This window comes from Salmo salar, chromosome 14 (assembly GCF_965601325.2).
Source record: "Salmo salar chromosome 14, fSalSal1, whole genome shotgun sequence".
NCBI classification, from domain to species: Eukaryota; Metazoa; Chordata; class Actinopteri; order Salmoniformes; family Salmonidae; genus Salmo; species Salmo salar.
In genome coordinates this window covers 29,600,477-29,626,960 of record NC_138304.1, presented here as the reverse complement: position 1 = coordinate 29,626,960, position 26,484 = coordinate 29,600,477, and the positions used below count along the sequence as shown (strand labels likewise).

Sequence of the window (26,484 nt, the reverse complement as noted above, 5' to 3'; positions counted from 1 at the left end):
GACTTCCTAAACTGCATCTGAACTGGTTGCATCTCACACACACTAGCATGCCTGCATACACTATTACCTCACCTCTCTGAATACAACCTTACCTGTCTAAACTTCCACTCTTGCTCATGCTCTGACTCTTTGGGTTTCAAAGGGTCCTTAAAGAGCAAGTCTGTGTCTAGCGGTATGTTGGGGTCAAACACCTCGTCGGGGGGCTGCAGTGAGGCGGGAGGCTGCTGGGACAGCGGCAGCTGCTGCGACTGCTGCCTCTTCAGACTCTCGTTGGACATCTGCACCTTGTTGATGCGCAGAGCAGCCCGGTTGTCCCTCGCTTTTTGCTGCAGAGCAAAATCAGTCGCAGACACACACGCGTGCAGACACAAACAGAATAAATAATTTCAGTTGGTGCCATGGAAACCTTAGGAGACTATTACTAGTTTTTTTTTTTCAGTCGAATTTTTTATCAAGTGCATGTCCTTAAAACATGGCCTCTGCCAGATAAAATGACTTCTTCTGAACGTAATTACAGGTTCTGTGTGAGGTTAACGCTGAGAACTGTGGTTCTTCTGTTAATAGGGTCATCTGTGAACGGCTGGATTTGAAATAGCACTGGCAACAAAAATGATTTAACACTTTTAGTCTGACTCATAAAAAATACCGGATCAGACTAAATTATTTGGGAATCTCACATTTCCAATGGATGTCTACTGGGGACAACGTAATCTAAGCAGAATGAAAGGCATCTTACCACATACGGGGCCCTGTCTTGCGAACTTGCTTTCCTCCACAGCTTTGCAATCTGTTTGACTCTTGTAGACCAGTCTAAAGTGACAATGTTTTTTTTATATTAGACCAACAACATGCTGCAGCTCAAGAAGGACATCTGATATCGTCTTCAATTCTGATACCATCTTCAATTGTAAATGAAGTCATGGTAATGGCTGGATATGCACAAAGATGTGACTGGGACACACACACCTGGGAACTCATCCTTGAGGCTGGGGAAGTTGACATTGGTGTAGAGGACAGGGGCTACAGTGGCTAGCTCCCCCAGAGTCTCCTCCTTCTCCCACTTCAGTGTGCTCCTCTGGGCGTTGGACATGGCCTCCGCCTCGCCCCCCTCAGCCCCAGGAAGAGGGGTGGTGCCTGGACCACCGTGGACAGGACCAGGACCCCCCTGCCATGAACCCACTGCCTCTCTGGCCATCTGATTAAACTTTCTGTCCCTGTAGGAAGGACACAAGAACACGGATTTGAGAAATATAACAGTACCAGTCAAAAGTTTGGACACACCAACTCATTCAAGGGTTTTTCTTTATTTTTACATTGTAGAATAATAGTGAAGACATCAAAACTATTAAATAATACATATGGAATCATGTAGTAACCAAAAAAGTGTTACACTAAATATATTTTAGATTTGAGATTCTTCAAAGTAGCCATCTTTTGCCTAGATGATAGCTTTGCACACTCTTGGCATTCTCTCAACTAGCTTCATGAGGTAGTCACCTGGAATGCATTTCAATTAACATGTGTGGCTTGTTAAAAGTTCACTTGTGGAATTTCTTTCTTCTTAATGCGTTTGAGCCAATCAATTGGATTGTGAAAAGGTAGGGATGGTATACAGAAGGTAGCCCTATTTGGTAAAAGTCCATATTACGACAAGAACAGCTCAAATAAGAAAAGAGAAACGAAAGTCCATAATAACTTTAAGACATGAAGGTCAGTCAATGCGGAAAATGTCAAGAACTTTAAAAGTTTCTTCAAGTGCAGTCGCAAAAACCATCAAGCGCTATGATGAAAATGGCTCTCATGAGGACCACCACAGGAAAGGAAGACCCAGAGTTACCTCTGCTGCAGAGGATAAGTTCATTAGAGTTAACTGCACCTCAGATTGCACCCTAAATAAATGCTTCACAGAGTTCAAGTAACAAACTCTCCTCTGAACAGTTGATGTTGAGATGTCTGTGTGAATCAGGCCTTCGTGGTCGATTGCTGCAAAGAAACCACTACTAAATGACACCAATAAGAAGAAGAGACTTGCTTGGGCCAAGAAACACTAGCAAAGGACATTAGACCGGTGGAAATGTGTCCTTTGGTCTGATGAGTCCAAATTTGAGATTTTTGGTTCCAATCACCGTGTCTTTGTGAGACGCGGTGTGGGTAAACGGATGATCTCCGCATGTGTATTTCCCACCGTAAAGCATGGAGGAACTGAAACCGTCTGTGTTTTATTTAGAATTCAAGGCACACTTAACCAGCATGGCTACCACAGCATTCTGCAGCGATAAGCCATCCCATCTGGTTTGCGCTTAGTGGGACTATAATTTGTTTTTCAACAGGACAATGACCCAAAACGCACCTCCAGGCTGTGTAAGGGCTATTTGACCAATAAGGAGAGTGACCTGGCCTCCACAATCACCCGACTTCAACCCATTTGAGATGGTTTGGGATGAGTTGGACCGCAGAGTGAAGGAAAAGCAGCCAACAAGTGCTCAGCATATGTAGGAACTCCTTCAAGACTGTTGGAAAAGCATTCCTCATGAAGCTGGTTGAGAGAATGCCAAGAGTGTGCATACAGTAGCTGTCATCAAGGCAAAGGGTGGCTACTTTGAAGAATATAAAATATATTTGATTTGTTTAACACTTTTTTGTTTACTTCATGATTCCATGTGTGTTATTTCATGGTTTTGATGTCTTCACTGTTATTCTACAATGTAGAAAATAGTAGAAATAATGAAAAACCCTTGAATGAGTAGGTGTGTCCAAACTTTTGACTGGTACTGTACAAAAGAACATGTAGTTATCATTTTCATTGTTTGGTAGACCACAAGCTTCCTCCAGTAACTGAGTCACAGGCAATGCTTGCAATTTGATGTGTTTGAATCGTGTAGTTATGCTACTTACTATGTACTTACTATGACTAAGATATGTGGTTGTCCCACCTAGCTATCTAAAGATGAATGCACTAACTGTAAGTTGCTCTGGATAAGAGTGTCTGCTAAATGACTAAAATGTAAATGTTAGGCAGATACATTCAAATACTATCAGGCATGTATGACATAGCATTCATTACAGTTTGTCAGATCATTATGTGGATAGAGAGAGTGCTTTCCAGAGCAAGGTAAGTTTTGCAGTTAGTACCTTGGATTGTCAGTGAAAGGCATGCGGTGGAGGGGGGAGAAGTTATCTGGGATACATGGTTCTGCTCCGGGATGGGACGGATTCAGAGGGAATCGTTGGTTAGGTCCCATCAGCCCGTTTATCATTGGCATCCGTGGAAACATGGCATTCCCTGTATGGAAAAACAAATTATTATATCAATGCATTACTTTGGACAAACCATGCTCACGTGACAAGCAACCTCACCTGAGACCTGAATACTTGCATTGGCTCTCAGAGCTAATGCCTAGGCTTTATCTCAGTGGGCTGTCTTGTGGGTCACTGAAGACCCAGCTGGTCACATAGGTCTGATAAAATATTCAGATAAGAGCGAAAGACTGCCAGTAACTGCTACAGGATCAATATAGGTATCATACCTGCATGAGGGTGTGTCAGGCTGGCTCCAGGTGGGCCGTGGGGGTGAGGCAGCTGTGGTGGATGGCTGGGGCTCAGGACGGCAGTGAACAGGTCCTCCACGTCCTTCCCCTCCAGCTCTATGGGGGGCACCAACAGAGACAACACAGTTAAAACTGATAGAGACTGATAATACTAATGTTCCGTTATGTTTAACCCTGGTTCTCTGAAGGACGGGAACGGACAGAGTGATTACAAAAATAGTGATTACTAATAACCAACCTGGTATTTTGTAGAGTTTGCTGAGAATCGATTCTAAAACCAGAAGAAAAATAGATTATTTACCTCAGTAAATGGATACTCAGTGATCAGAGCTATACCAAGAAGTGAAGAGTCTATGTAGGTTCTGAAAAACAGATGTCAGCACAAGACCTGGTGTTGACCACCAGGCCCCTTACTGACCGTCAGCCATCTCCAGACCGTCAGCCATCTCCAGCTCTGGACTGAGGATCCCGTCCAGATGTTCATCTGGGAGCGTACGGAGTGGCCTCCGGCCGGACTGAGACTGCACTGGGGAGCTGTCTGTCATGGGCCCAATGTCCAGACCAGCTAGGAAACACACACAGACATATACAAAACACACATTGAATAACACACGTGTTAGCAAAGATACACACTAACAACTATGCATGGTAGACGGACTTCAAAGCTTACTGCAATCAATCTGTGATTATTCTCTATATAATGTAGATTAAAACATGTATCCTTCAGCAATTTTAATTAGAACTTTATCTCGCTAATAAACTTTGAATCTCGTTTGAATAAAATAAGGGGAATATCTGCATTGTGTGGAAATTAAATAAAGATGATAACGGTGCTAGCTTAGCAGGATTACTCATAAAGGCTATCCTTTGAGATGAATCTCTGAATCTCAACACAATCTCTACTATCCTCTCAAAACACATGACAACTATCCATCCATCTATCTATCTATCAACATCAGGACGACTGCTGCAAACTGAAATACCAATACTTTTTATTTAATCAAATAAATACTGGGTGGATCTAAGTATTTACTGAGAAAGAACAAAGGAAGCATATTGGCCTCAGTGGAGATGCTAAGCCATTTTCCACCAATCACAGAGCAGGGAGGAGAGAGACTGAGACCTTCGGTGTCATCACTATATTGAAGGCCACTCACCAAGGCCTCTCATTCTCTCCAAATCGTTTGCCTCTAAATTGTTCATGTTCTGAGTTTGAATAGAGAGCCCGTCCTTGACCGATTGTTTCAGTGAGAATCTGAATCACTCTGACGTTTCTAAAGTCGGCTTGCCCTGAATGTCACAAACTGAACCAAAAACCAAACAAAGGATGGGGACACCTTTTATATGTGAGAGACTATTGTTGACCACATGAGAGCATGCATGTAAAGATTAGCACAAAGAAGCACTCTCACACCCCAATGTGCAGACGCATACACTCACACGTCCTCACTTCCTAGACTTGAGCGATGAAGTCAACCTAATTAAAAAGCTTGCCACAGACATGGTAAATTAATGCGAATGTATTATTGCTACTAATGCCATGGAGCCCTTACCAAAAGGAGGAGGTGAGGTGTCAACCTGGAAATGGAAAAAATCAACACCTACGAAAACAGAACCCAAATCAAGACACAAGATGAGTGAATAAAACAGAGCGGAGACAGAGCAAGGAAACCAAACTGGAAAGAAACGCACAAAACACACCTGAAACAACGTCAAATAAAATAATGATGAAAAGTATGTGACAAGAGAAAGTGACATTTTGAAAACACAGACAGCAAGACATCCCAGGCTGGCAGTAAACTCCTCCCACTATGACAGCCTCAGAGATCAGTGACATACCAGAGTCACCTGTCTGTTTCCCCAGCATTCCCAGGAGATCTGCATCCGCGTTGAGAACCTCAGACAGATCCACTAGAGGTTCTTCAGAGGGCTCTGTGGATGAGAAGACAGACAGTCAGGAACCACAGCATGGATCAATGGACAAGAGTGCGTGTGTGTGTGTGTGAGCGTGCGAGGATGTGTGTGTGTGAGTGTCTGTGTCTCTATGTGTATCTGTGTAGTACATACGAGGTCCTGGTGGTCTGGTGGGTCTGGACGTGCCCGAGGTCACACTGAGGAGGGGGTCCGAGGAGGGGTCCAGGAAGCTGGTGGTGGGTTGCTTCCTGTCCCTCTGGGGCCCGGCTCCGGCCCTTGCTTGGCCCTCCTCCATTAGGCCAGACTCCACCGCCTGCTGCCTGCTCTGCTTGCTCTTATCCAGCAGGTCCTTACCGAAGAAAGCCTCCTAGACAACACAACACGGGTCAATTCTCCATAGACCCACCATACTTCAGGATAACTGTCAACCTTTGATATCTCCCACCTTTTATCAAGAGGCACAGAAACATGATCCATCCCTTCTGTTTTTATTTCTTCTTTTTTTATATGCTATGCAGAACAAAGTTGACAAGGAGACGCATTGAGGCAAACACTTCTGCTGCTTTTGCCACTAGTCGTGTCAGTGGACTCTCTCTCTCTCTACCAGTGTAGATGGATCCACGTCGCTATCACCCCATCAGCAATGTCTTATCTCTCCAGCGGATGGACACATGACTGCTGCAGCCAAACCACTGTGCTGGGACATTAAAAGCCTAGCTTACCATTTAAATAATTAATCCAATGTGCTCCTCTGTGTTGGGTGTCGGGACCCTTTAGGTTTTACTTGGTCTCTGGGCCTGGCCCTCCTGCTGTGGAGTACAGACCAGCAGTGACAGATGCCCATGGCTTAATGCACCTCCTCACATCTCATCTGTTTCGGGCCAACACAAGGTGACATAGAGCTCAGGGTTTGAGACGAGAGAGGAAGGGAGGGAGAGAGATAAATAGAGAGTGAGGGAGAGAGAGATAGAGGAACTCACGGAGCCCCCAACGCCTTCCCTCCCCAACCACCCCCACTCCCCAACAAATGGCACTTACCTTTCCTACTAGCACTGACTTCGCTGATTAATACTTGAGGGGAAATGTCCTTGATACGTTTGTGATATGTTGTCGTCTTAAGACGAATGCACTAATTGTAAGTCACTCTGGATAAGACTGTCTGCTAAATAACAAAACATTTATGTAGACGTAATACATCGATTCCCAACCCAAACCGAGGTCATTTGGAGAGGAAGAGTGTGGAGGATGTAAAGCTATCCACTCAGGGTAGCGCCTGTAGGCATTCTCTCCTACTTTAAGAAAGCACAAAGATGGGCTGCCGTCTCCAATGGTTCATCTTTAAGTTGTTGCCAGGCAGTATGCCGCGTATTATCTGTATTCTCAGGCCTCCCATTGGGTGAGATAACTACTTTTTATGTAAATGCAACATGACGTTCCAGGCTGTCAGGGTGCTACTGCATCTATGAATGGTTGCCTCGATTTTTAAATGGGTGACATTTGGATTGGCAGCTTATTCAGACAATTATTTATCTGCATATGGAGGATCCTAAGATGTTTTTTGCAGCAAGACAGCCTCTACTCCAAACACTTTTCCTACCAAATTGCTGTGTTGCCTGATTGTAACGTTATAATTATGCCAGGAAATCATGGCTGCACATATTCCCTCAGTTCTAAAAACAACAAGACATCTTCCAAATCACATAAACCCTGAGACAAATGTCAGAGTCATAATGTAGATGTGGGACTGACCTGCAGGTAGGTGGGAAAGGCCTCCTCTAGCTTGGTTTTCTTCTTCCTGTAGCGTTTCTTGATCTTCTCTGGGGCCTCCAGCCCAGGGGGAGTCTCATCCAAAGGGGTGTCAGGCAGCACCTCTCCCCAGCCTGCAGTAGGGGCAGAACATTTGGTTCAGAATCTTGTCCTTAAAAATATAGAATCTGTTTATTAGGTTTATGTATTCTACAAGAAAACAAAAATCACTAGCACCAATGATTAAAACAGGAGTCATTTTCCGCTTTGTACAGCAGAGGTAGAAATAGGATATTCAGGCAAAAGCAATTGAAGATGCATTGGACTTGGGTAGATGAGCTGTGTGAGAACTGACCCTCCTCCTTTCCTGTGGGGGGTTCAGAAACAGAGCCAGAGGAATCCTTCCTGCTCAGGGATCGTTTGGCCTTGCCTGGGCCCTGACCTGGACGGCTCCGCTGGCGCACCATGAAGCCACCGATGCCTGAGAAAGAGATATTCAACAATGAACCAACACAACTAACAATCACTCCATACTCTCCAACTGTTCAGTGAAAAGCTTAAACAAATTGGGGGAGATACGATTGATGGTTCCTAGCAAGTAAAAAAAATCTAAATTGTCATAGGGAACTTTAATTAGAATGCTAGGGAGGACAACAAACACGTGGCTCTTTTTCTTGGTGTTTTAATAAAGCACGGCTCAATGCTTTTCACTAGATAGGGAAACATCTAATCCAGACTACAGAAAATACCATTTATAACCCCCGGAATGAGCCCTCTTTCTTTCTTTGCAACTAAAGGCCTTGTCTTGTCATCCCTGAGCTTGGCTAGCCGTGCGGCACGTACAGCACCATTTCACGCTCCAGAGGAGCTGTCTCCTCCAATCAGGTGCCCTACCCGGCCGGTACGGCTTCCTCTTCCTCTTCTTGCTGTCGTCAACCCCCTTGGACTTGTCTTCTGCTGGCTCTCGCTCCGGGCTCGAGTCAGACTTCCCCTCGCAGTCCAGAGAGAGGTCTGTCTCTGCGAGTGAGTGAATGAGTGAGAGGTGATGAGCAGACAGACAAGGGGCAGTACCCAGCAGTCTGAAGACTGGACCAACAGACCCCCCCCCCCCTGGCCCCAAGCAACAGCACCCAGGATCAATTCAATTTCAACTCCAGTCATCTTCAAGAGATTAACCTAATTGAACTTCTGGATTTTTCCATTTTGGGAATTTACCTCATAATTAAGTGCACCCCCAACTCTACCCCACCACCTATTTGTCTGCTGTCAAGAGTCATGTGAATTTGAGAATGTGAAGGACTATTGCCATTTCAGAGGAAAGGTGCTTGTTAATCCAGGACTAGTGTTAATCTGTGTACAGGAAACTGGTCCATGGTGTTTTCTGACAAGCTTGTTGTATTTAAAGTCAGGCACCTCTGGTTACATTCAAGACAATCAATGACAATGTCTAAACTGCATATGTTTTGTAAAAGTGCCTTATTTATTGTTTTGTTTTTGCTGTATTCTGAGCTGGGGGTAAGATCCATGAAACTATTGTGAAAGAAAATCAATAAAGTCAGGCACCTCTGTGGTCCTCCATGTCCTCGTCCCGGGAGTGTTCTGACAGCAGGTCCAGGGGGGCCTGCAGCACTGCTACACTATTCTGGTTGATGATCTTCAGCTTCAGCTTGGGCTTGGGTTTCCTACGCCGTGACGCAGGGGCCGACAGGCTCTGCAGCTGACACCGGCCCGACTCTGTCAGACACACGCCGTCCTGAGTGTACGTCCTCGCCAAGTCTGAAAGACACAAGCACACACACACACACACGGTTATGGTAATGTATGATTGCCCAAGATGAACTGGAATGAAGGAATGTACTGGATTGTCCAAGTTAATTGAAAGTAGTTTTCAAGATATGTAACCTTTGCATCATATGATGCTGTGTTTGCATCATACAGGGATGATTTCTGTATTTTGAAAGTTACATATCTTGAAAACTTGATTGCTGACAAACAAAATATGTTGGGTCTATGTCAACAACGGACTAATGAAACAAATACCAAAAGATCGTTTTTGGGTGGAGTTTTCCTTTAAGTTGAAGAGTTAAAAGGCCACTCTGAGATGAAGATATCTCTCAATCGTCAAGAAATATCTAGAATAAATACCTAAAAATACAAAAGGCAGACAGACGTATGTTCTTCTTACCCATTTCTTTAGCCTTTGTGACAACTTGCGTCATAACTGCCGGCTCAATGGAGTCTCTGGCCTTGGACACTAGTGCTGTTGATGCAGTGAAGATGCACACAAAAGCCAATGATTAATTGGCTGCAGCCTGCAAGGCTCAGATACAGTAGCAAGGTATCAGAAGGCTATACTGTAGGTAGTAGTCCTTACCCTTGGAGGACTTGTGGACACGGCACATGGTGCAGTCAAAGCTGCTGTCTGCTGCTTTCTCCACGTCCTCTTCCGAATGGAGACCCTGGCAGGAACCATGGATCCATCTATGGGAGAGGAAGAAGAGGGAGAAGAGGTTGTGGTTACGACAGAGGGACAACGGGGTTGGGGTTAAGGGTACCATAAAGGGGCAGGGGGAGTAGTAGGTTGGGGTTAAGGGTACCATAAAGGGGCAGGGGTAGAAGGGGGTTGGGATTAAGGGTACCATAAAGGGGCAGGGGTAGAAGGGGATTGGGATTAAGGCTACCATAAAGGGGCAGGAAGGGAAGGGGGTTGGGGTTAAGGGTACCATAAAGGGGCAGGGGTAGAAGGGGGTTGGGATTAAGGGTACCATAAAGGGGCAGGAAGGGAAGGGGGTTGGGATTAAGGGTACCATAAAGGGGCAGGAAGGGAAGGGGGTTGGGGTTAAGGGTACCATAAAGGGGCAGGGGTAGAAGGGGGTTGGGATTAAGGGTACCATAAAGGGGCAGGGGTAGAAGGGGGTTGGGATTAAGGGTACCATAAAGGGGCAGGAAGGGAAGGGGGTTGGGGTTAAGGGTACCATAAAGGGGCAGGGGTAGAAGGGGGTTGGGATTAAGGGTACCATAAAGGGGCAGGGGTAGAAGGGGGTTGGGATTAAGGGTACCATAAAGGGGCAGGAAGGGAAGGGGGTTGGGGTTAAGGGTACCATAAAGGGGCAGGGGTAGAAGGGGGTTGGGGTTAAGGGTACCATAAAGGGGCAGGAAGGGAAGGGGGTTGGGGTTAAGGGTACCATAAAGGGGCAGGGGTAGAAGGGGGTTGGGATTAAGGGTACCATAAAGGGGCAGGGGTAGAAGGGGGTTGGGATTAAGGGTACCATAAAGGGGCAGGAAGGGAAGGGGGTTGGGGTTAAGGGTACCATAAAGGGGCAGGGGTAGAAGGGGGTTGGGGTTAAGGGTACCATAAAGGGGCAGGAAGGGAAGGGGGTTGGGGTTAAGGGTACCATAAAGGGGCAGGGGTAGAAGGGGGTTGGGATTAAGGGTACCATAAAGGGGCAGGGGTAGAAGGGGGTTGGGGTTAAGGGTACCATAAAGAGGCAGGGAGAGAAGGGGGTTGGGTTAAGGGTACCATAAAGGGGCAGGAAGGGAAGGGGGTTGGGGTTAAGGGTACCATAAAGGGGCAGGGGTAGAAGGGGGTTGGGATTAAGGGTACCATAAAGGGGCAGGGGTAGAAGGGGGTTGGGATTAAGGGTACCATAAAGGGGCAGGAAGGGAAGGGGGTTGGGGTTAAGGGTACCATAAAGGGGCAGGGGTAGAAGGGGGTTGGGGTTAAGGGTACCATAAAGAGGCAGGGAGAGAAGGGGGTTGGGGTTAAGGGTACCATAAAGGGGCAGGAAGGGAAGGGGGTTGGGGTTAAGGGTACCATAAAGGGGCAGGAAGGGAAGGGGGTTGGGGTTAAGGGTACCATAAAGGGGCAGGGGAGGAAGGGGGTTGGGGTTAAGGGTACCATAAAGGGGCAGGGGAGGAAGGGGGTTGGGGTTAAGGGTACCATAAAGGGGCAGGGGAGGAAGTGGGTTGGGGTTAAGGGTACCATAAAGGGGCAGGGGTAGAAGGGGGTTGGGATTAAGGGTACCATAAAGGGGCAGGGGTAGAAGGGGGTTGGGATTAAGGGTACCATAAAGGGGCAGGAAGGGAAGGGGGTTGGGGTTAAGGGTACCATAAAGGGGCAGGGGTAGAAGGGGGTTGGGATTAAGGGTACCATAAAGGGGCAGGAAGGGAAGGGGGTTGGGGTTAAGGGTACCATAAAGGGGCAGGGGTAGAAGGGGGTTGGGATTAAGGGTACCATAAAGGGGCAGGGGTAGAAGGGGGTTGGGATTAAGGGTACCATAAAGGGGCAGGAAGGGAAGGGGGTTGGGGTTAAGGGTACCATAAAGGGGCAGGGGAGGAAGGGGGTTGGGGTTAAGGGTACCATAAAGGGGCAGGGGGAGTAGTGGGTTGGGGTTAAGGGTACCATAAAGGGGCAGGGGAGGAAGGGGGTTGGGGTTAAGGGTACCATAAAGGGGCAGGGGTAGAAGGGGGTTGGGGTTAAGGGTACCATAAAGGGGCAGGGGTAGAAGGGGGTTGGGGTTAAGGGTACCATAAAGGGGCAGGGGTAGAAGGGGGTTGGGGTTAAGGGTACCATAAAGGGGCAGGGGAGGAAGGGGGTTGGGGTTAAGGGTACCATAAAGGGGCTGTAAGTCTCTGATGTGACAGACTGCACTACACATGAAATGGTGGGTAACATGTAAACAATAATATAATAATAATAATAAAAAAGACATTTGGCTGGTAGGGGAGGAGCAGGGGGCCCACCTGTCGCATTGGCGGCACTGCACCACAATCTCGCCCTCGCTGTAGTCCTGGAGACAGAAGGGGCACGTTGCCAGGCTGGCACAGGGGGCGCACTGGGTGTAATTATTCTGCCACTCACACCTCCGGCCTGGCGAGGTGGCACCACACTGGGTACAGGACACACACCTGCAGGAGGGCACAGGAGAGGGAGTGAGGACAGGTGTCAATGAAGAGCTGAGTAGTACATTCAGGTGGTGGTACACTAAGTACAGGGCATTGAGAAATAACTCAATCATTCATGGAGAAAAGGGAAAGGTTTTTCTGTGTGAGGGGATGGCAAATAATCAAGTTTTGTTACTGGTACTTTGACTTTTCACTTACATCTACAAATATTGATGTTATAATATATAGGGAATAGGGGGCCATTTGGGACATAGCCATGTTATAATAATAGGAAGAGGTGGAGGGGATGCACAGATGAGGCAGCAGGGAGATACACACCATTTGCACTTCCAGCTGTCCTTGGGAACATTCTGCAGCGGAGGGTCCAGGCAGTAGGTGTGGTAGCTGATGTCACAGTCGTCACACAGCAGCAGACGGCCCGGGTCGGTGGCTTGGCCGCACGCTTCACACACCGTACACTCCAGACAGCGCCAGCCTTTATTCAACACCACCTTGGTGATCTGGGATGAGGAGAGGACAGGATCAGATGTGTTGTGTGAGAATATTGGCAAAAGTCCACATTGCGTGCGCTTGTCTCAGTAAAACAGTCCTATAGTAATGGACATTGATATATCGCTGTCCAGCTGAGCTACACAGTAATTGGCAGCATTAAGATAGAAGGATAGAAGCAACTTGAGCCGAGCGTCATCTGATTACAGAGTTAACATGGCCCGTTTAATCCAGTTGACACTCACACACACTGAATCAGTCATATCCACGTTCAAATCTAGGCTACACAATTCAAAGGATTTGAAATCAGTAGACGATTAACCCTGAGCACAATCATAACTGGAGTTCCTATGTTTCCTGTTCTGATGTAGTATCAATCTTCAGGAAGACCTCAGAGTGGTTCTGCCACTGTAAGGGATGGGGGCCTTACCTTGATGCCAACACAAAATGGGTGGTAGCACTGCCCACACTGGGCACAGGCCAGGAGACGACCCTCAGCACCCAGACCAAAACTTCCACACACCACACACATGTCCTGAGAGGGAAACAAATGGAGTTTACATACAACAATAGAGATTCAAAGTTTCACTGTACTAGGGTAAGAGGAAATAATTGAATACTTGTTAAAGGTACAGTGAATGTATAAATTGTGTACGAATACACATGCCCACCTGTTTCAATGTGAAACTGTCGTTGCTGGAGAATATGACCACAGTGTTATGCATGGCATTCTCCTCTTCTTCCTTTACCTGGTATGGTGATTCCATGGAGGTCACCTGCATGTTATGAAGCATGATGCACACATTCACAGTCAGTATGGATTGAGGAGGATTGTGTCCCTGTATGAGAAAAATGATCCTCTGATTTCTTACCAATAATACAGGGGTATAGCCTACATCTCCATAGGGCTTAATTACAGGGCATGTCCTAACATTTGTCTCACATCACGTGAAGATGACAGCATCACAAGACAATGCCAAGATATAACTATTGATTAGCATTAGACTGTGACCTAATGCTGTGTCAATACCCTTGGCTATTGAGTAACATGCCCACTGGGAGGACTGTGTTTTTATGTTGCAGTCTTTACAGCTAGAAAATAATCTGGTCTGTTTACAATACACACCAGGGAACCTAGGACACTAATGGATAAGGGGTAAATAAAACAGTGCTTTGCCTACCAATTCATTGTAATGGATTAGTGTCAACTAAAGTGATCAGGTTGGTTGGTGTTGGTGACATAGCCTACCCCCGGGTTGACTGTGGGACTGGCTCCGTTCTTCCCCCTGGCTCGGCCCCGCCCTCCTCTGCCTGACAGCCCCGCCCCTCTGGGTCGCCTCCTCCCAGGGAAGCCTGACCCTCGACCCTGCAGACAGAGAGAAACACACACACACACACCTCAGTACTCCTTCTCAACTAACACACACACACACACACAAAGAGAAAACACACACACACACACACACACACACACACACACACACACACACACACACACACACACACACACACACACACACACACACACACACACACACACACACACACACACAGACACAGAGCACACACACAGAGCACACGGAGAGAAACGCATACAATTGCACAGGTCGCGCTCAGTCTCACACAGAAACACACACGCGCGCGCGCGCGTCCTGGCTTGCTAGACCTGAGCGATGAAGTCAGCTTAATTAAAAAGTCTGCCATAGAGAACCTTTCCTGCAGCCCACTGTGGAGCTGTGAGGCTGCTGGCATCTAGTGAGATAAGACTGTAAAACAGGAAGAACAGCTCGGTCTACTTCCACAGAGGTAATGACATTTCCCCTCCAGTGTTGTTTGCTTGGACGGTAGGTAGTAGAACGTTGCTAGTGCAAGCAAAGCCTACGCACAGATAAGAAATTGTTTGTTTTGCAAAAGTCCAAACCTAAAAAAATATTAGAATCGCACTTCATTCAAGCTACAAACCATAAATTGATGCAGGGGAGAAGAAAATGTATTCAACTAGGACGACTCTACATTCTAGAACTGTTCAGAGCATAGGCTGTCCAGTGGTGACAACACAAAACCCATTTCATCAAATAAGCCCTGTTGACGTTCTGATCTTTCTCAGACCCCTCTCTCTCTCCTGCAACATTCTGTGAGGCAGCCTTTCTAACACAAAAGAGTCCAGGCTCTCTGTCCAGGCTGTCGACAGAGGGCCTCTAATGTTATTCTGGCCATTTCAGCTCCATTATGCTGTCAACACATTTCCGGTGCTGGTGGCTGGTTGGGCCTAATCACGACTGTCAAACTGGGGTCTACTTTCCATGAATCTCCCCCCACCACCCAAATCTCTCCCCCGATCCCCCATTTAGCTCCAGACCAGTCCCTCCCTGCCCCCCATCCATCTGACGTCCTGATTGACACACAGTATGGTGCCATTTAACCTGCCCTGGACCCCTGCTAAGACCCAGCAATTACCACCTCACTTAGAGCCAGAGCTTGTGACGCTAATGTCACCATGGCGACAGATTGCAGTATCTATTTTGGCAGGCCCACACAGCCCACTTAATAAAATCCCCATCTCCACCCTGTCCCAAACTTACAAATGTATGAATCAAACAAAACAACAAACAAACTAAGAAACAAACACAGATTAAACCTTCCGCCTTAGGCTGCAAACGTAGGCCAAGCTATAGCACCGTGCTTTGGGTTAATGTTACATGTACAAAGCCTAGCAAGGAATTGTCTCCGGCGGATAAAAGTGAGGTATTTTGCCATTAAGGTGGAGGTGTATTAAGCTACTATAGGTTCACATCCACCATTCCCCTATTAGCCTCTCACTGTGAATTCACCAGTCTCTTCTCCTCTGGTGAAGCATTGATAGGTGAATGATGGATGATTAATGACGAAAGTTCATCATTAAGATAGTGACATCAATCATCACTCTGCCAGTGCCCTTCACAAAGCCTAAGCGGTAAACAGGGGGCTGCTGTGGCATGGCCCTGTGGTGGTTCTGGTGGTCTCCAGAGAGAAAGCCATGGTTCTTTACCACTCGGATGCTCCACCCGGGGCTACCGCAGCCGGAGGAGAGCTGCCTGGTATTTGAGACGTCCCACCCCTCTGGCTGGTCTGGGGACCAGGAGGGAGAGCTCACACTGCTATGGGGGCTCCCATGCCATGCGCCCTAAGGTAAAGGTAGGGGGGGTCGGGTTGGGGGTGAGAGAGTGGGAGAGGGAAGGAAGGAGGAGGGCGACAAAATGCAGCAACTTAAAAACCAAGCCAGCGATGGTGTAAACATAAGAGGCAGTGATGTTAAAGATGCAGTGAGTTTAAAAAAAGGCTAGTGGCTGAAGAAGCTTGCTGGGACAATTCAACACACCCCAAATAAAAGTAGAGTTAATGATTCGGGGTGTAAAACCAGGATGATATGATGCACATGATGCTTTATATATTGAAGCCAATCCTAGAGATCTCTCATGCATATAAGTTGAGGCATGTTTGGAGGGAGACATTCAGACAGCATTTGCATGGGTTAAGCAGAAGTGTGTTAGTCGGCACAGCAACCTTGAGTTCACACAGCAGAGCAGCATTCGCCAAGGTAACAGCACCGTGCAACAGCAGCAGGAGGAGGAGCAAGAGACCTCAGCATCCTCTCGCCATGGCAACTCCGTGTCACTGCCTCACTCATACCACTGGCTTTTTGACAAAACAACGCCTGGTTACATCAGGCAGCACGACTGACAGAGCATGCCTCCTCCAGACAGAAGCATGCTAGACTTGAAGACACTAAATCTGACTGTACACAAGATTGCACTGTATTCAAATTTCCACATTAGATATCCTCCAGGCCTGAACTAACAAATTAGTCTAAGTCTACACCCACCGTTTATTTAAGAAATAGGATATATCTGGAGAGAAAAACACAATGTTTCAAAGCTTAACTCTCCTCAGTCTCAGAATCATCCATAATATATCATAGCCATGGGTGTGATTAATATCCCAGTTCTAAACACATAAGATTTGTCCCAACCCGCATACAGTGTCTCTGACTAGCGGCTTGATGAAAGTGGAATGTTCTTAACAAAACCCTAATGAAAGGTATTCAAGGGAGAATGCACAAGACATGTACTAGGATTTCTATAGAGAGGGCACACTAGTCTAGGACAGGTGGAATTGAATTCTTGAAGTTATTCTGTAAGCTTGTATATAGGCTATATGGATCTATAAAAAGTAGTGTATTAGTACTGTTTATGTATGTTGGCAGTGTGTTCTTATAGGGCTGTGGGGCAGTGCGTGTGTCTGTGTGTACGCGCAGAGTGGGTCAGAATGAGCAGACAAAGTGAGAGAAAGTATGGTAGATTATGTAGAGGGGGTAAAGTGTGTGAAGGGTCTTGATAAGGGTGTTTGCATATGGCCTAAGGAATACAACTCTATAAGCATTCTCATTCTGCACAGTGTGACTTTTAGAGTCCAACAGACCAAGTGAAAACTGAGGGGAAAGGGTGAGAACGGCCTTGATCTCTGCTGATGATACAGTTACACGTCAAACGCAGCGGACACAATGGTTCTCAACTGCCACCACTGGCAAGTTCTCTGGGTTAAGTGTTCGCTGCAGCAGCAGCACTTGTTTTGTTCCTATTTCAAACCACTGAGTCAAGTCACCACTCTGGGGCAGAGCATTCAGAATGCTTCTCCACCTCTCATCATCAGATACGTACACTCACCCACACATTAAATAAATAAGCAAATAAGAGATTCTAAAAGAGATTCTGTAGCTCTGGGATACCGCATGATTACCTTTGAAATACTAAGAATAACACACCCAGCACCACCAATGTCTTACCTGCTTCACCCTGGGTCTGCCTGGGGAGAACTTCCTCTTGGAGATGGCTGGCTTGCCCATACCAATCTTAGGGGTGAGTGGTATGAGGGTGGTGGAGGAGAAGCTGCTGCTGCCGCTTTCCCCCAGGGTAGGGTGGGGCTGGGGAGGCTGCCTGGGAGAGTGTCCCCTGTTCCTAGGGGAGGAGTTGGTTGGGGAGGCAGCCATCTCTGCCAGTCTTTCCATAGATGTCTTGTAGGGCTTATCATTGATGGGGGGGCTGAGGTGGGAGAGGTTAGGCTTGCTCTCAGTCTCAGGGGTGGTGTCCATCTCTTCCAAGGCGCAGGCCACCGTCGAAACCCCATCAGTCAGAATCCCAGACATTTGTTTCTCCCTCCAAGCCTCCTTCGCTGCAGTCTCCAGACCTGAAGGATCTTCAACCTGTTCCACTTCTGAAGGCTCAGAGGCTGAGGCCTCCATGGGTTCTTCCTTGATGGTTATGGATGCAGTACTAGGTTCTTTGGTGGAGGTGGGTGGGGTTAAGGCCTTGATGTCCTCAGTGCTGGGTCTGACCACCCTCTTTTCAGAAGAGGGTTCTGTGTTTGCTGACTTGGTCATTCCTGTTGTTATATCCTGTGGCTGCTCTGGCTCTGCTAGAGTCTGGGTTGGCAGATGTATGGGCTGCTCTGGCTCGGCTAGAGTCTGGGTTGGCAGCTGTATGGGCTGCTCTGGCTCTGCTAGAGTCTGGGTTGGCAGATGTATGGGCTGCTCTGGCTCTGCTAGAGTCTGGGTTGGCAGATGTATGGGCTGCTCTGGCTCTGCTAGAGTCTGGGTTGGCAGATGTATGGGCTGCTCTGGCTCTGCTAGAGTCTGGGTTGGCAGATGTATGGGCTGCTCTGGCTCTGCTAGAGTCTGGGTTGGCAGATGTATGGGCTGCTCAGGCTCCTGCTTGTTCAACCTGGGAGACTCAGGACTCTCTGTTGAAGTGATCAGGGTCTCTGCTGCTGGTTGCATTTCTGAGAACGTAAACAGAGATCACAACACAGGACACGTCAATATAATGTAATCATGGAAACCAATCGATGATAAACCAGAATGGATGCACGATACAGGCTAATTTAACACTAATATGTCAAGCAACAAAAGTTACCTAAACTAAGTTGGTGTAGGGCCTATTCAAAAATGACTACCAATTATTGTGAGGAAGTGGAAATAGAAGTACAGGAAGAACTATACACTGAAAGTAAAGCTTATATTTGGCTATAGTAATGGATTAAGGTGGTGGTGAGACCTACCTGTATGTAAGTGGCTCCGGTCCTTGTTGACAGACACCTCAGTCTCTTGCTCCATCCCCTCAACAGCAGCAGCTTCCACCGACACACCTAGGAGAGAAGAAGGGAATGAGAAAAACCAAGCTGCAATGCCGCCATCATCGACTGTTCATATGGCCAGACTCAGCCTGTTACATAACTACAGATAATCTGGGAAAGATTAGAGTCATAATTTTCATCTCAGGATATGGACTTAATTAAACATTAATGGAATGAAAATGAAAAAGCGGGTGACTGAGAGAGAAAGAGCAAAGTGAGAGCGAGAGAGAGGCGCTAGAGAGGGTTGAGAGTGAGAGGTGAGAGAGAGAGGTAAGAATGTAATAAATAAATAAATAAATAAATAAATAAATATTAGAGGGGGCCAAAACAGGTGGAAATATTATGATGCCCAGCAGGCTTATTGGCAGTGAAATGAGTCAGTTTATTAAACATTTTGCATTAAACTCTCTTTTCCTGCCAACTTCGTGATATCCAATTTCAATCCAATTACTATCTTGTCTCATTGCTGCAACTCCCCAACGTGTTCGGGAGAGGCGAAGGTTGAGTCATGCGTCCTCCGAAACATTACCCGCCAAACCGCGATTCTTAACACCCACCCGCTTAGCCCAGAAGCCAGCCGCACAAATGTGTGGGAGGAAAAACTGTTGAATTGACAACTGAAGTCAGCCTGTAGGTGCCCGGCCCGCCACAACGAGTCGCTAGAGCGCGATGGGCCATGTGGTTGATACCATTCCATTGACTCCATTCCAGCCATTAATATGAGCCGTCCTCCCATCAGCAGCCTCCATTGCCACAAAGTAACCAAATAATCCATTACTAAGTAATGAATCTGTCACATAAAAATACCTAATTTTCTCATGGCAAAGACATGAATCTAGGCCAACACTGGGTAGGAAGACTTTATTAACTCGATATTAGCGGAGGATAACGGTCCTGAGCTGGAGGCTATTATACACTTCAGGTGAGCTACCGCACAGTTCAAGTCCACTGTGGAGAACAGACACACACAAGGCAAACAATTTTGGCCCAATCAAGCAACGTAGTATTCTATGGACTGTGTTGCAATAAAATGATTTGTCATTGCATTCTTGAACATTCTCTGGTAGCTCCTCACATCTATCCTGAGAATTCATGATGGCAACTTGGCACAATGAACTACAAACACTTTTCCCAACTTCCCATGTTGTTACTATTATCCAAACGTAGGCCATGTGAGTATTTCTGCTGGCTGGGGAAGGGCTAGGAATAACCATGACAAACTGCTACATATCATGGATCTGAGCGAAACTTCGAGGCCGATCTTACCCAACCCTGCTGAGCTTAAGCCTGAGCCCAAGCCTGGTCCGACACAGAAATGTAATGTGCCCGAACCCGAAAACAAATCCTGATTTCTAGAAAACAGCATATTGATTTAAACTGGTGTTGAGAACAAGGCTTCAGAGACTGGCAGCAGAGGCAGGCGGCAGCAGAGACGAGGAAACAGCCCTAGTCTTAGAAAAGCAAGGAGAGAGGAAAACTCACCTTAGGCCTAGTTATGATCAACTGAACAAAGAACATATTGGTATAAATTAGGCTAATGCAATTGAAGGCATGTATCAAATTGTTGCTTACTAAAACTCCCAAAGTCACATCCAAGCTTTATAATCAATTTTAAGCAATAGCCATGTGTTGTAAACTTGATCATTTCGGCACCATTTTGATTGGGACAGCGCCATCACGCTGCTCTGAGTCGAAGAAAAGCATGGGGACTCACTTCATAAATCAATCAATGTCAGATAATTTTTTTTCACTGAATCTCCATTTGGCTATTTGGTTACAATTTTTCTTAGGCTAAGAAAATGTTATCTAAGTTGAGGTGAGTGCTCATGATCATATTTAGTCTAGTTTGAGCAGGACTGATTAGCACATTTTGATAGCATGTTATGTAGCTTATAGGAAAATTATATAGTCCCAAAATGTTTTGCATTTTGGCACTAAAAGCCTGTGACTTGTCTGATAATCAATTCATGTGATTTTGTTTCACTGAATCTCCATCTATATTTGGTTAATTGATCTCTGGCTGGGCAAGTGACGGTGGTAGTCCCTCCACATAGTAAAACTGTTGCTATGCTAGCCGCCACTCACCGTCTGACCCATGAGCACTGCACAATGCAGAGGACAGTAACACAGTGACCAAAATCAAACTCCTGTTGCAATTATTAGTATCGTTTAATTCACTAATAATAAGGCTTGTGTCGATGAGTCCGGACATGCATGCAATAAGTTAGCTAGCTAGCTAGCTAGCCAAGTAGATAGCTATGTGACCTGTTAGCAAACATTACAATAACTAACCTATTCATCTGTGGTGTTGCTAGCTAGCTGTATTAGCTACATTGTGGGGTTCTTCTTTATTTCATTTTCTATAAATTAGCTAAAATGTAGCTACTTAAGAATCTTCCTGCAAGTTTATGGACCAAGAAAGCTGTACATCAGTACGTGTTAGTGGTGCACGGGTCAGCTGTTTGTTCCCCCACACCAGACACAATTGCTAAATAACCCATCCGCAACCACCCGACAAAGTGAAAATTACCCAACATGTTTCTGATAAAATGTCGTGTCGGGTTGGATGCATATTTTATGTGCTTGAAATCAGTGGCGGTCAGCGTAGGTGCACACAGATCGAGAGACAAATTTGAGTTGACAGACAGCGACACATGGACGTAGGATGTAATAAATGGACGTTTAATAAATGTTTTTCAACAGAATCAGCGGAATGAATACACCTCTGATCATGCGTAAGCACACAGCCAAGTTGTATTCCTTCTCACATCCATGCGCTCTCCTCCGCTCACGTCTTCCCTTCGCTTGTGGACTTCAATGCTATACTAGATTAATTCTCTGATCCTTTGATTAGGTGGACAACATGTCAGTTAATGCTGCAAAGAAAAAGCCAAATCTCAGACTGGCCAATAAAAAGAAAATATTAAAATGGGCAAAAGAACACAGACACTGGACAGAGGAACCCTGCCTAGAAGGCCAGCATCCTGGAGTTGCCTCTTCACTGTTGATGTTGAGACTGGTGTTTTGCGGGTACTATTTAATGAGCTGCCAGTTGAGGACTTGTGAGGGGTCTGTTTCTCAAACTAGACACTCTAATGTACTTGTCTTCTTGCTCAGTTGTGCACCGGGGCCTTCCACTCCTCTTTCTATTCTGGTTAGAGACAGTTTGCGCTGTTCTGTGAAGGGAGTAGTACACAGCGTTTTATGAGAGCTTCAGTTTCTTGGAAATCTTTCACATGGAATAGCCTTCATTTCTCAGAACAAGAATAGACTGACGAGTTTCAGAAGAAAGTCTTTGTTTCTGGCCCTTTTGAGCCTGTAATCGAACCCACAAATGCTGATGCTCCAGATACTCAACTGGTCTAAAGGCCCGTTTTATTGCTTCTTTAATCAGAACAACAGTTTTCAGCTGTGCTAACATAATTGCAAAAGGGTTTTCTAATGATCAATTAGCCTTTTAAAATTATAAACTTAAATTAGCTAACACAAAGTGCCATTGGAACACAGGACCGATGGTTGCTGATAATGGGCCTCTGTACGCCTATGTAGATATTCATTTTTTTTTTTTTTTTTTTTTTTTTTTAAATCAGCCGTTTCCAACTACAATAGTAATTTACAACATTAACAATGTCTACACCGTATTTCTGATCAATTTGATGTTATTTTAATGGACATAAAAATGTAGCTTTTCTTTCAAAAACAAGGACATTTCTAAGTGACCCCAAACTTTTGAACGGTAGTGTATTTCTCCACTCCTGTTCCCGAGTCAAAATGTACATCTGGTGTGTAATTTTAGTGCAGGAAATTCTTAATACTGCAGGAGTTAATATTATATTCACCAGTTTTGAATGTTATATGGTTTTTGTAAATCTCTGAGTGATGTTCTATCGATTCCCTGGATCATTTCATGTGTTCACGTGTATTGGAGTTATTGGCGTTCAAGCAGGCAGAAATCCTTCCGGTATGACGCATTTGTATTTATTAGGCAGCAGCTACTCTTCCTAGCACTGTGACAAAGTCGCTCTCGATACACTGGAAGTTAATAGGAATGTGACTTTTAGATCACGAAAACGTCTTTAATACATGTCAGATTTCAATACTAGCCAATGTCATAACTCGGAAAGATGTCTTCTCTCAAATGAGCCATTTATCATATTTTTGCAATTCATCCCAAAGGTGTTCGATGGGGTTGAGGTAAGGGCACTGTGCAAGCTAGTCAAGTTCCTCCACACCGATGTCGACAAAACCATTTCTGTATGGACCTCGCCTTGCGCACGGGGGCATTCTCAATCTAAAACAAGAAAGGGCTTTCCCCAAACAGTTGCCACAAAGTTGGAAGCACAGAATGGTAATTGTATGTTGTAGCATTAAGATTTCCCTTCACTGGAACTAAGGGGCCTAGCCCGAACCATGAAAAACATCCCCAGACCATTATTCCTCCTCTAGCCAACTTTACAGTTGGCACTACGCATTTGGGCAGGTAGCGTTCTCCTGGCATCCACCAAATCCAGATTTGTTTGTCGGACTGCCAGATGGTGAAGCGTGAGCTTTACACCACTCCAGCCGACGCTTGGCATTGTGCATAGTGATATTACACTTGTGTGTGGCTGCTCGGCCATAGAAACCCATTTAAAGAACCTCCCGACGAACAGTTATTTTGCAGACGTTGCTTCCAGAGGCAGTTATGGAACTCGCACTTTTGTAAATACAGTTGAAGTCGGAAGTTAACATACACTTAAGTTGGAGTAATAAAAATTATTTTTCAACTACTCCACAAATATCTTGTTAACAAACTGTAGTTTTGGCAAGTCAGTTAGGACATCTAGTTTTTGCATGACAAGTAATTTTTCCAACAATTGTTTACAGAAAGATTATTTCACTTATAATTCACTGTATCGCAATTCCAGTGGGTCAGAAGTTAAATACAGTCAACTTAGTGTGCCTTTAAACAGCTTGGAAAATTCCAGAAAATGATGTCATGGCTTTAGAAGCTTCTGATAGGCTAATTGACATAATTTGAGTGAATTGGCGGTGTACCTGTGGATGTATTTCAAGGCCTACCTTCAAACTCAGAAATCAGCCAAGACCTCAGAAAACTAATTGTAGACCTCCACAAGTCTGGTTCATCCTTGGGAGCAATTTCCAAATGCCTGAAGGTACCACGTTCATCTGTACAAACAATAGTACACAAGTATAAACACCATGGGAACACGCAGCCGTCATACTGCTCAGGAAGGAGACGCGTTCTGTCTCCTAGAGATTAATTAACGTACTTTGATGCGAAAAGTGCAAATCAATCCCAGAACAACAGCAAAGGACCTTGTGAAGATGCTGGAGGAAATGGGTACAAAAGTATCTATATCCACAGTAAAACGAGTCATATATCGACATAACCTTCAGAAGCCACTGCTCCAAAACCACCATAAAAAAGCCAGACTACGGTCTGCAACTGCACATGGGGGAAAATATCGTACTTTTTGGAGAAATGTCCTCTGGTCTGATGAAACAAAAATAGAACTGTTTGGCCATAACGACCATCGTTATGTTTGGAGGAAAAAGGGGGATGCTTGCAAGTCAAAGAACACCATCCCAAATGTGAAGCACAGGGGTGGCAGCATCATGTTGTGGGGGTGCTTTGCTGCAGGAGGGACTGGTGCACATCACAAAATAGATGACATCATGAGGCAGGAAAATTATGTGGATATATTGAAGCAACATCTGAAGACATCAGTCAAGAAGTTAAAGCTTGGTCGCACATGGGTCTTCCAAATGGACAATGACCCCAAGCATACTTCCAAAGTTGTGGCAAAATGGCTTAAGGAAAACAAAGTCAAGGTATTTGAGTGGTCATCACAAAGCCCTGAGACCTCAATCCTATAGAAAATGTGTTGGCAGAACTGAAAAAGTGTGTGCAAGCAAAGAGGCCTACAAACCTGACTCAGTTACACCAGCTCTGTCAAGAGGAATGGGCCAAAATTCACCAAACTTATTGTGGGAAGCTTGTGGAAGGGTACCGGAAATGTTTGACTCAAGTTAAACAATTTAAAGGCAATGCTACCAAATACTAATTGAGTGTATGTAAACTTCTGACCCATTGGGAATGTGACGAAAAAAACAAAAGCTGAAATAATTCTCTCTGCTATTATTCTGACATTTCACATTCTTAAAACAAAGTGGTGATCCTAACTGACCTAAGACAGGGAATTGTGAAAAACTGAGTTTAAATGTATTTGGCGAAGGTGTATGTACATTTCAGACTTCAACTGAATAGTGGATGTCAAGAAACGTGCTGATTTTCCTTGAATGTCGTTACGTTATGATGCCAAAACTATAAAATATAACAGATAGCAAGTTAATTATCTCACATCTCGAAAAGATTTGTTTTGTCCTTCTTGTTGATGAAATTCGTGCTAATGTTGGGTTTTTTAGTTAGCACTCCATAGAGTGCAATTCACTCCTTGTTGGATGGCGCTCCTTGTTCCAGAATCGCCCAGACTGCACCGCGCGGCTGGCCCAATGACATAGCATGGGCAACGTTTCTAATCTCGTCAAAAGTATATCTGCCGTTGGGAATGTCAGACTCAACTCTCTGAGACACATCGATCTGCAGGTTGAACATTGTGAGATTAGAGACTCCTAAATTGATAGTGCAGGTTTTTCTTTAGGTGATTTCTTTTACTTTACATGCTGATATTGTCTTTAGCTACATTTGCTTGCTAGCCAGCCAGCCAGCCCATAGCGAGAGCATTGCATTGTGGATTTTGTAGTTGACGTGAACTGCAACAGATTTAAATTGTACATTTGTCACATCCCTAAAAACAAGTGTATTATTTTGCTCTCGACTCGGGTGTAGTAGGGCGATATGGCCAAAATATCATATCACAGTAAAAAAAATTATGTGGACAACATGACAGTATTTTATGTTTTTGAATAATAAAAGTTCTAAATATGCTTTATGAGTAGTTCCTGGCCCTAAGGTGGCAACATAAATTATAAGTGATTTCAAATGGGGCACACTCCATTCTGATTGTTTTATACTGTTCAATTCAACCCAAAATAATTTTCCACCATTTTCATCAATTTCTGCACTCATTTGTTATCATTTCCACACTGTGCCACGTAGGGTTGCATTATATCATCCAAAATCTAGGCCTAATTAATTGGTGGAACATTTGTATTTAACTTGGGCTCCCGAGTGGCGCAGCGGTCTAAGGCACTGCATCTCAGTGCTAGACGAGTCACTACAGACACCCTGGTTCAAATCCAGGCTGTATCACAACCAGCCATGATTGAGAGTCCCATAGGGCGGCACACAATTTGCCCAGCATCGTTAGGGTTTGGCCGGGGTAGGCTGTCATTGTAAATAAGAATTTGTTCTTAACTGACTTGACTCGTTAAATAAAGGTTAAATAAAATAATTAAAATATAATAATAACTTAGTAGGAAATCAACTAAACTTTGTATCTGCACAGTTCTTCTTGTAAATTTGTCTTTGTAAAATGGTTAAGTGGTTGGTTAAACTTCAAAATCAATTGTTTTTGTTTGGTATACAATTTAAAGTGAAAAATCTCAGTGTCAGCGTAATTCCGTTACCATGGAATTGCCCATATTACAGCCGTGCCTAAACACCCAGAGAATCAATTTGGAGATGAGTGAGCATTTTAAGTGGTCTTCTATTTGTCTTATCCCCCACAGGGGGGTTGTGTCATCATTA

The 26,484-nt window shown here is 45.3% G+C and overlaps 1 protein-coding gene across 5 annotated transcripts in view; it reads right to left on the bottom strand.

Moving 5' to 3' along the window:
- LOC106569192 (histone-lysine N-methyltransferase 2C) overlaps positions 1–26,484 on the bottom strand; it is a 137,507-nt gene that overhangs the window by 30,082 nt on the left and 80,941 nt on the right. For 3 of the 5 annotated variants that reach the window (XM_014140291.3, XM_014140290.3, XM_014140292.3), the window contains exons 12-35: positions 18,696–18,782; positions 17,425–18,416; positions 15,631–15,765; positions 13,852–13,968; positions 13,274–13,378; positions 13,033–13,137; positions 12,432–12,613; positions 11,952–12,116; positions 9,583–9,689; positions 9,394–9,468; positions 8,772–8,984; positions 8,103–8,225; positions 7,564–7,689; positions 7,212–7,342; positions 5,616–5,829; positions 5,388–5,480; positions 5,102–5,149; positions 3,967–4,113; positions 3,787–3,819; positions 3,528–3,644; positions 3,133–3,283; positions 967–1,214; positions 737–810; positions 93–326 (exon numbers count right to left, since the gene is read on the bottom strand). In XM_014140291.3, the coding sequence (XP_013995766.3) occupies positions 93–326; positions 737–810; positions 967–1,214; positions 3,133–3,283; positions 3,528–3,644; positions 3,787–3,819; positions 3,967–4,113; positions 5,102–5,149; positions 5,388–5,480; positions 5,616–5,829; positions 7,212–7,342; positions 7,564–7,689; positions 8,103–8,225; positions 8,772–8,984; positions 9,394–9,468; positions 9,583–9,689; positions 11,952–12,116; positions 12,432–12,613; positions 13,033–13,137; positions 13,274–13,378; positions 13,852–13,968; positions 15,631–15,765; positions 17,425–18,416; positions 18,696–18,782 (4,022 nt within the window). The remainder of the gene's footprint in view (positions 1–92; positions 327–736; positions 811–966; positions 1,215–3,132; positions 3,284–3,527; positions 3,645–3,786; positions 3,820–3,966; positions 4,114–5,101; positions 5,150–5,387; positions 5,481–5,615; positions 5,830–7,211; positions 7,343–7,563; positions 7,690–8,102; positions 8,226–8,771; positions 8,985–9,393; positions 9,469–9,582; positions 9,690–11,951; positions 12,117–12,431; positions 12,614–13,032; positions 13,138–13,273; positions 13,379–13,851; positions 13,969–15,630; positions 15,766–17,424; positions 18,417–18,695; positions 18,783–26,484) is intronic. The other 2 variants (XM_014140295.3, XM_014140297.3) reach the window with 2 other exon arrangements.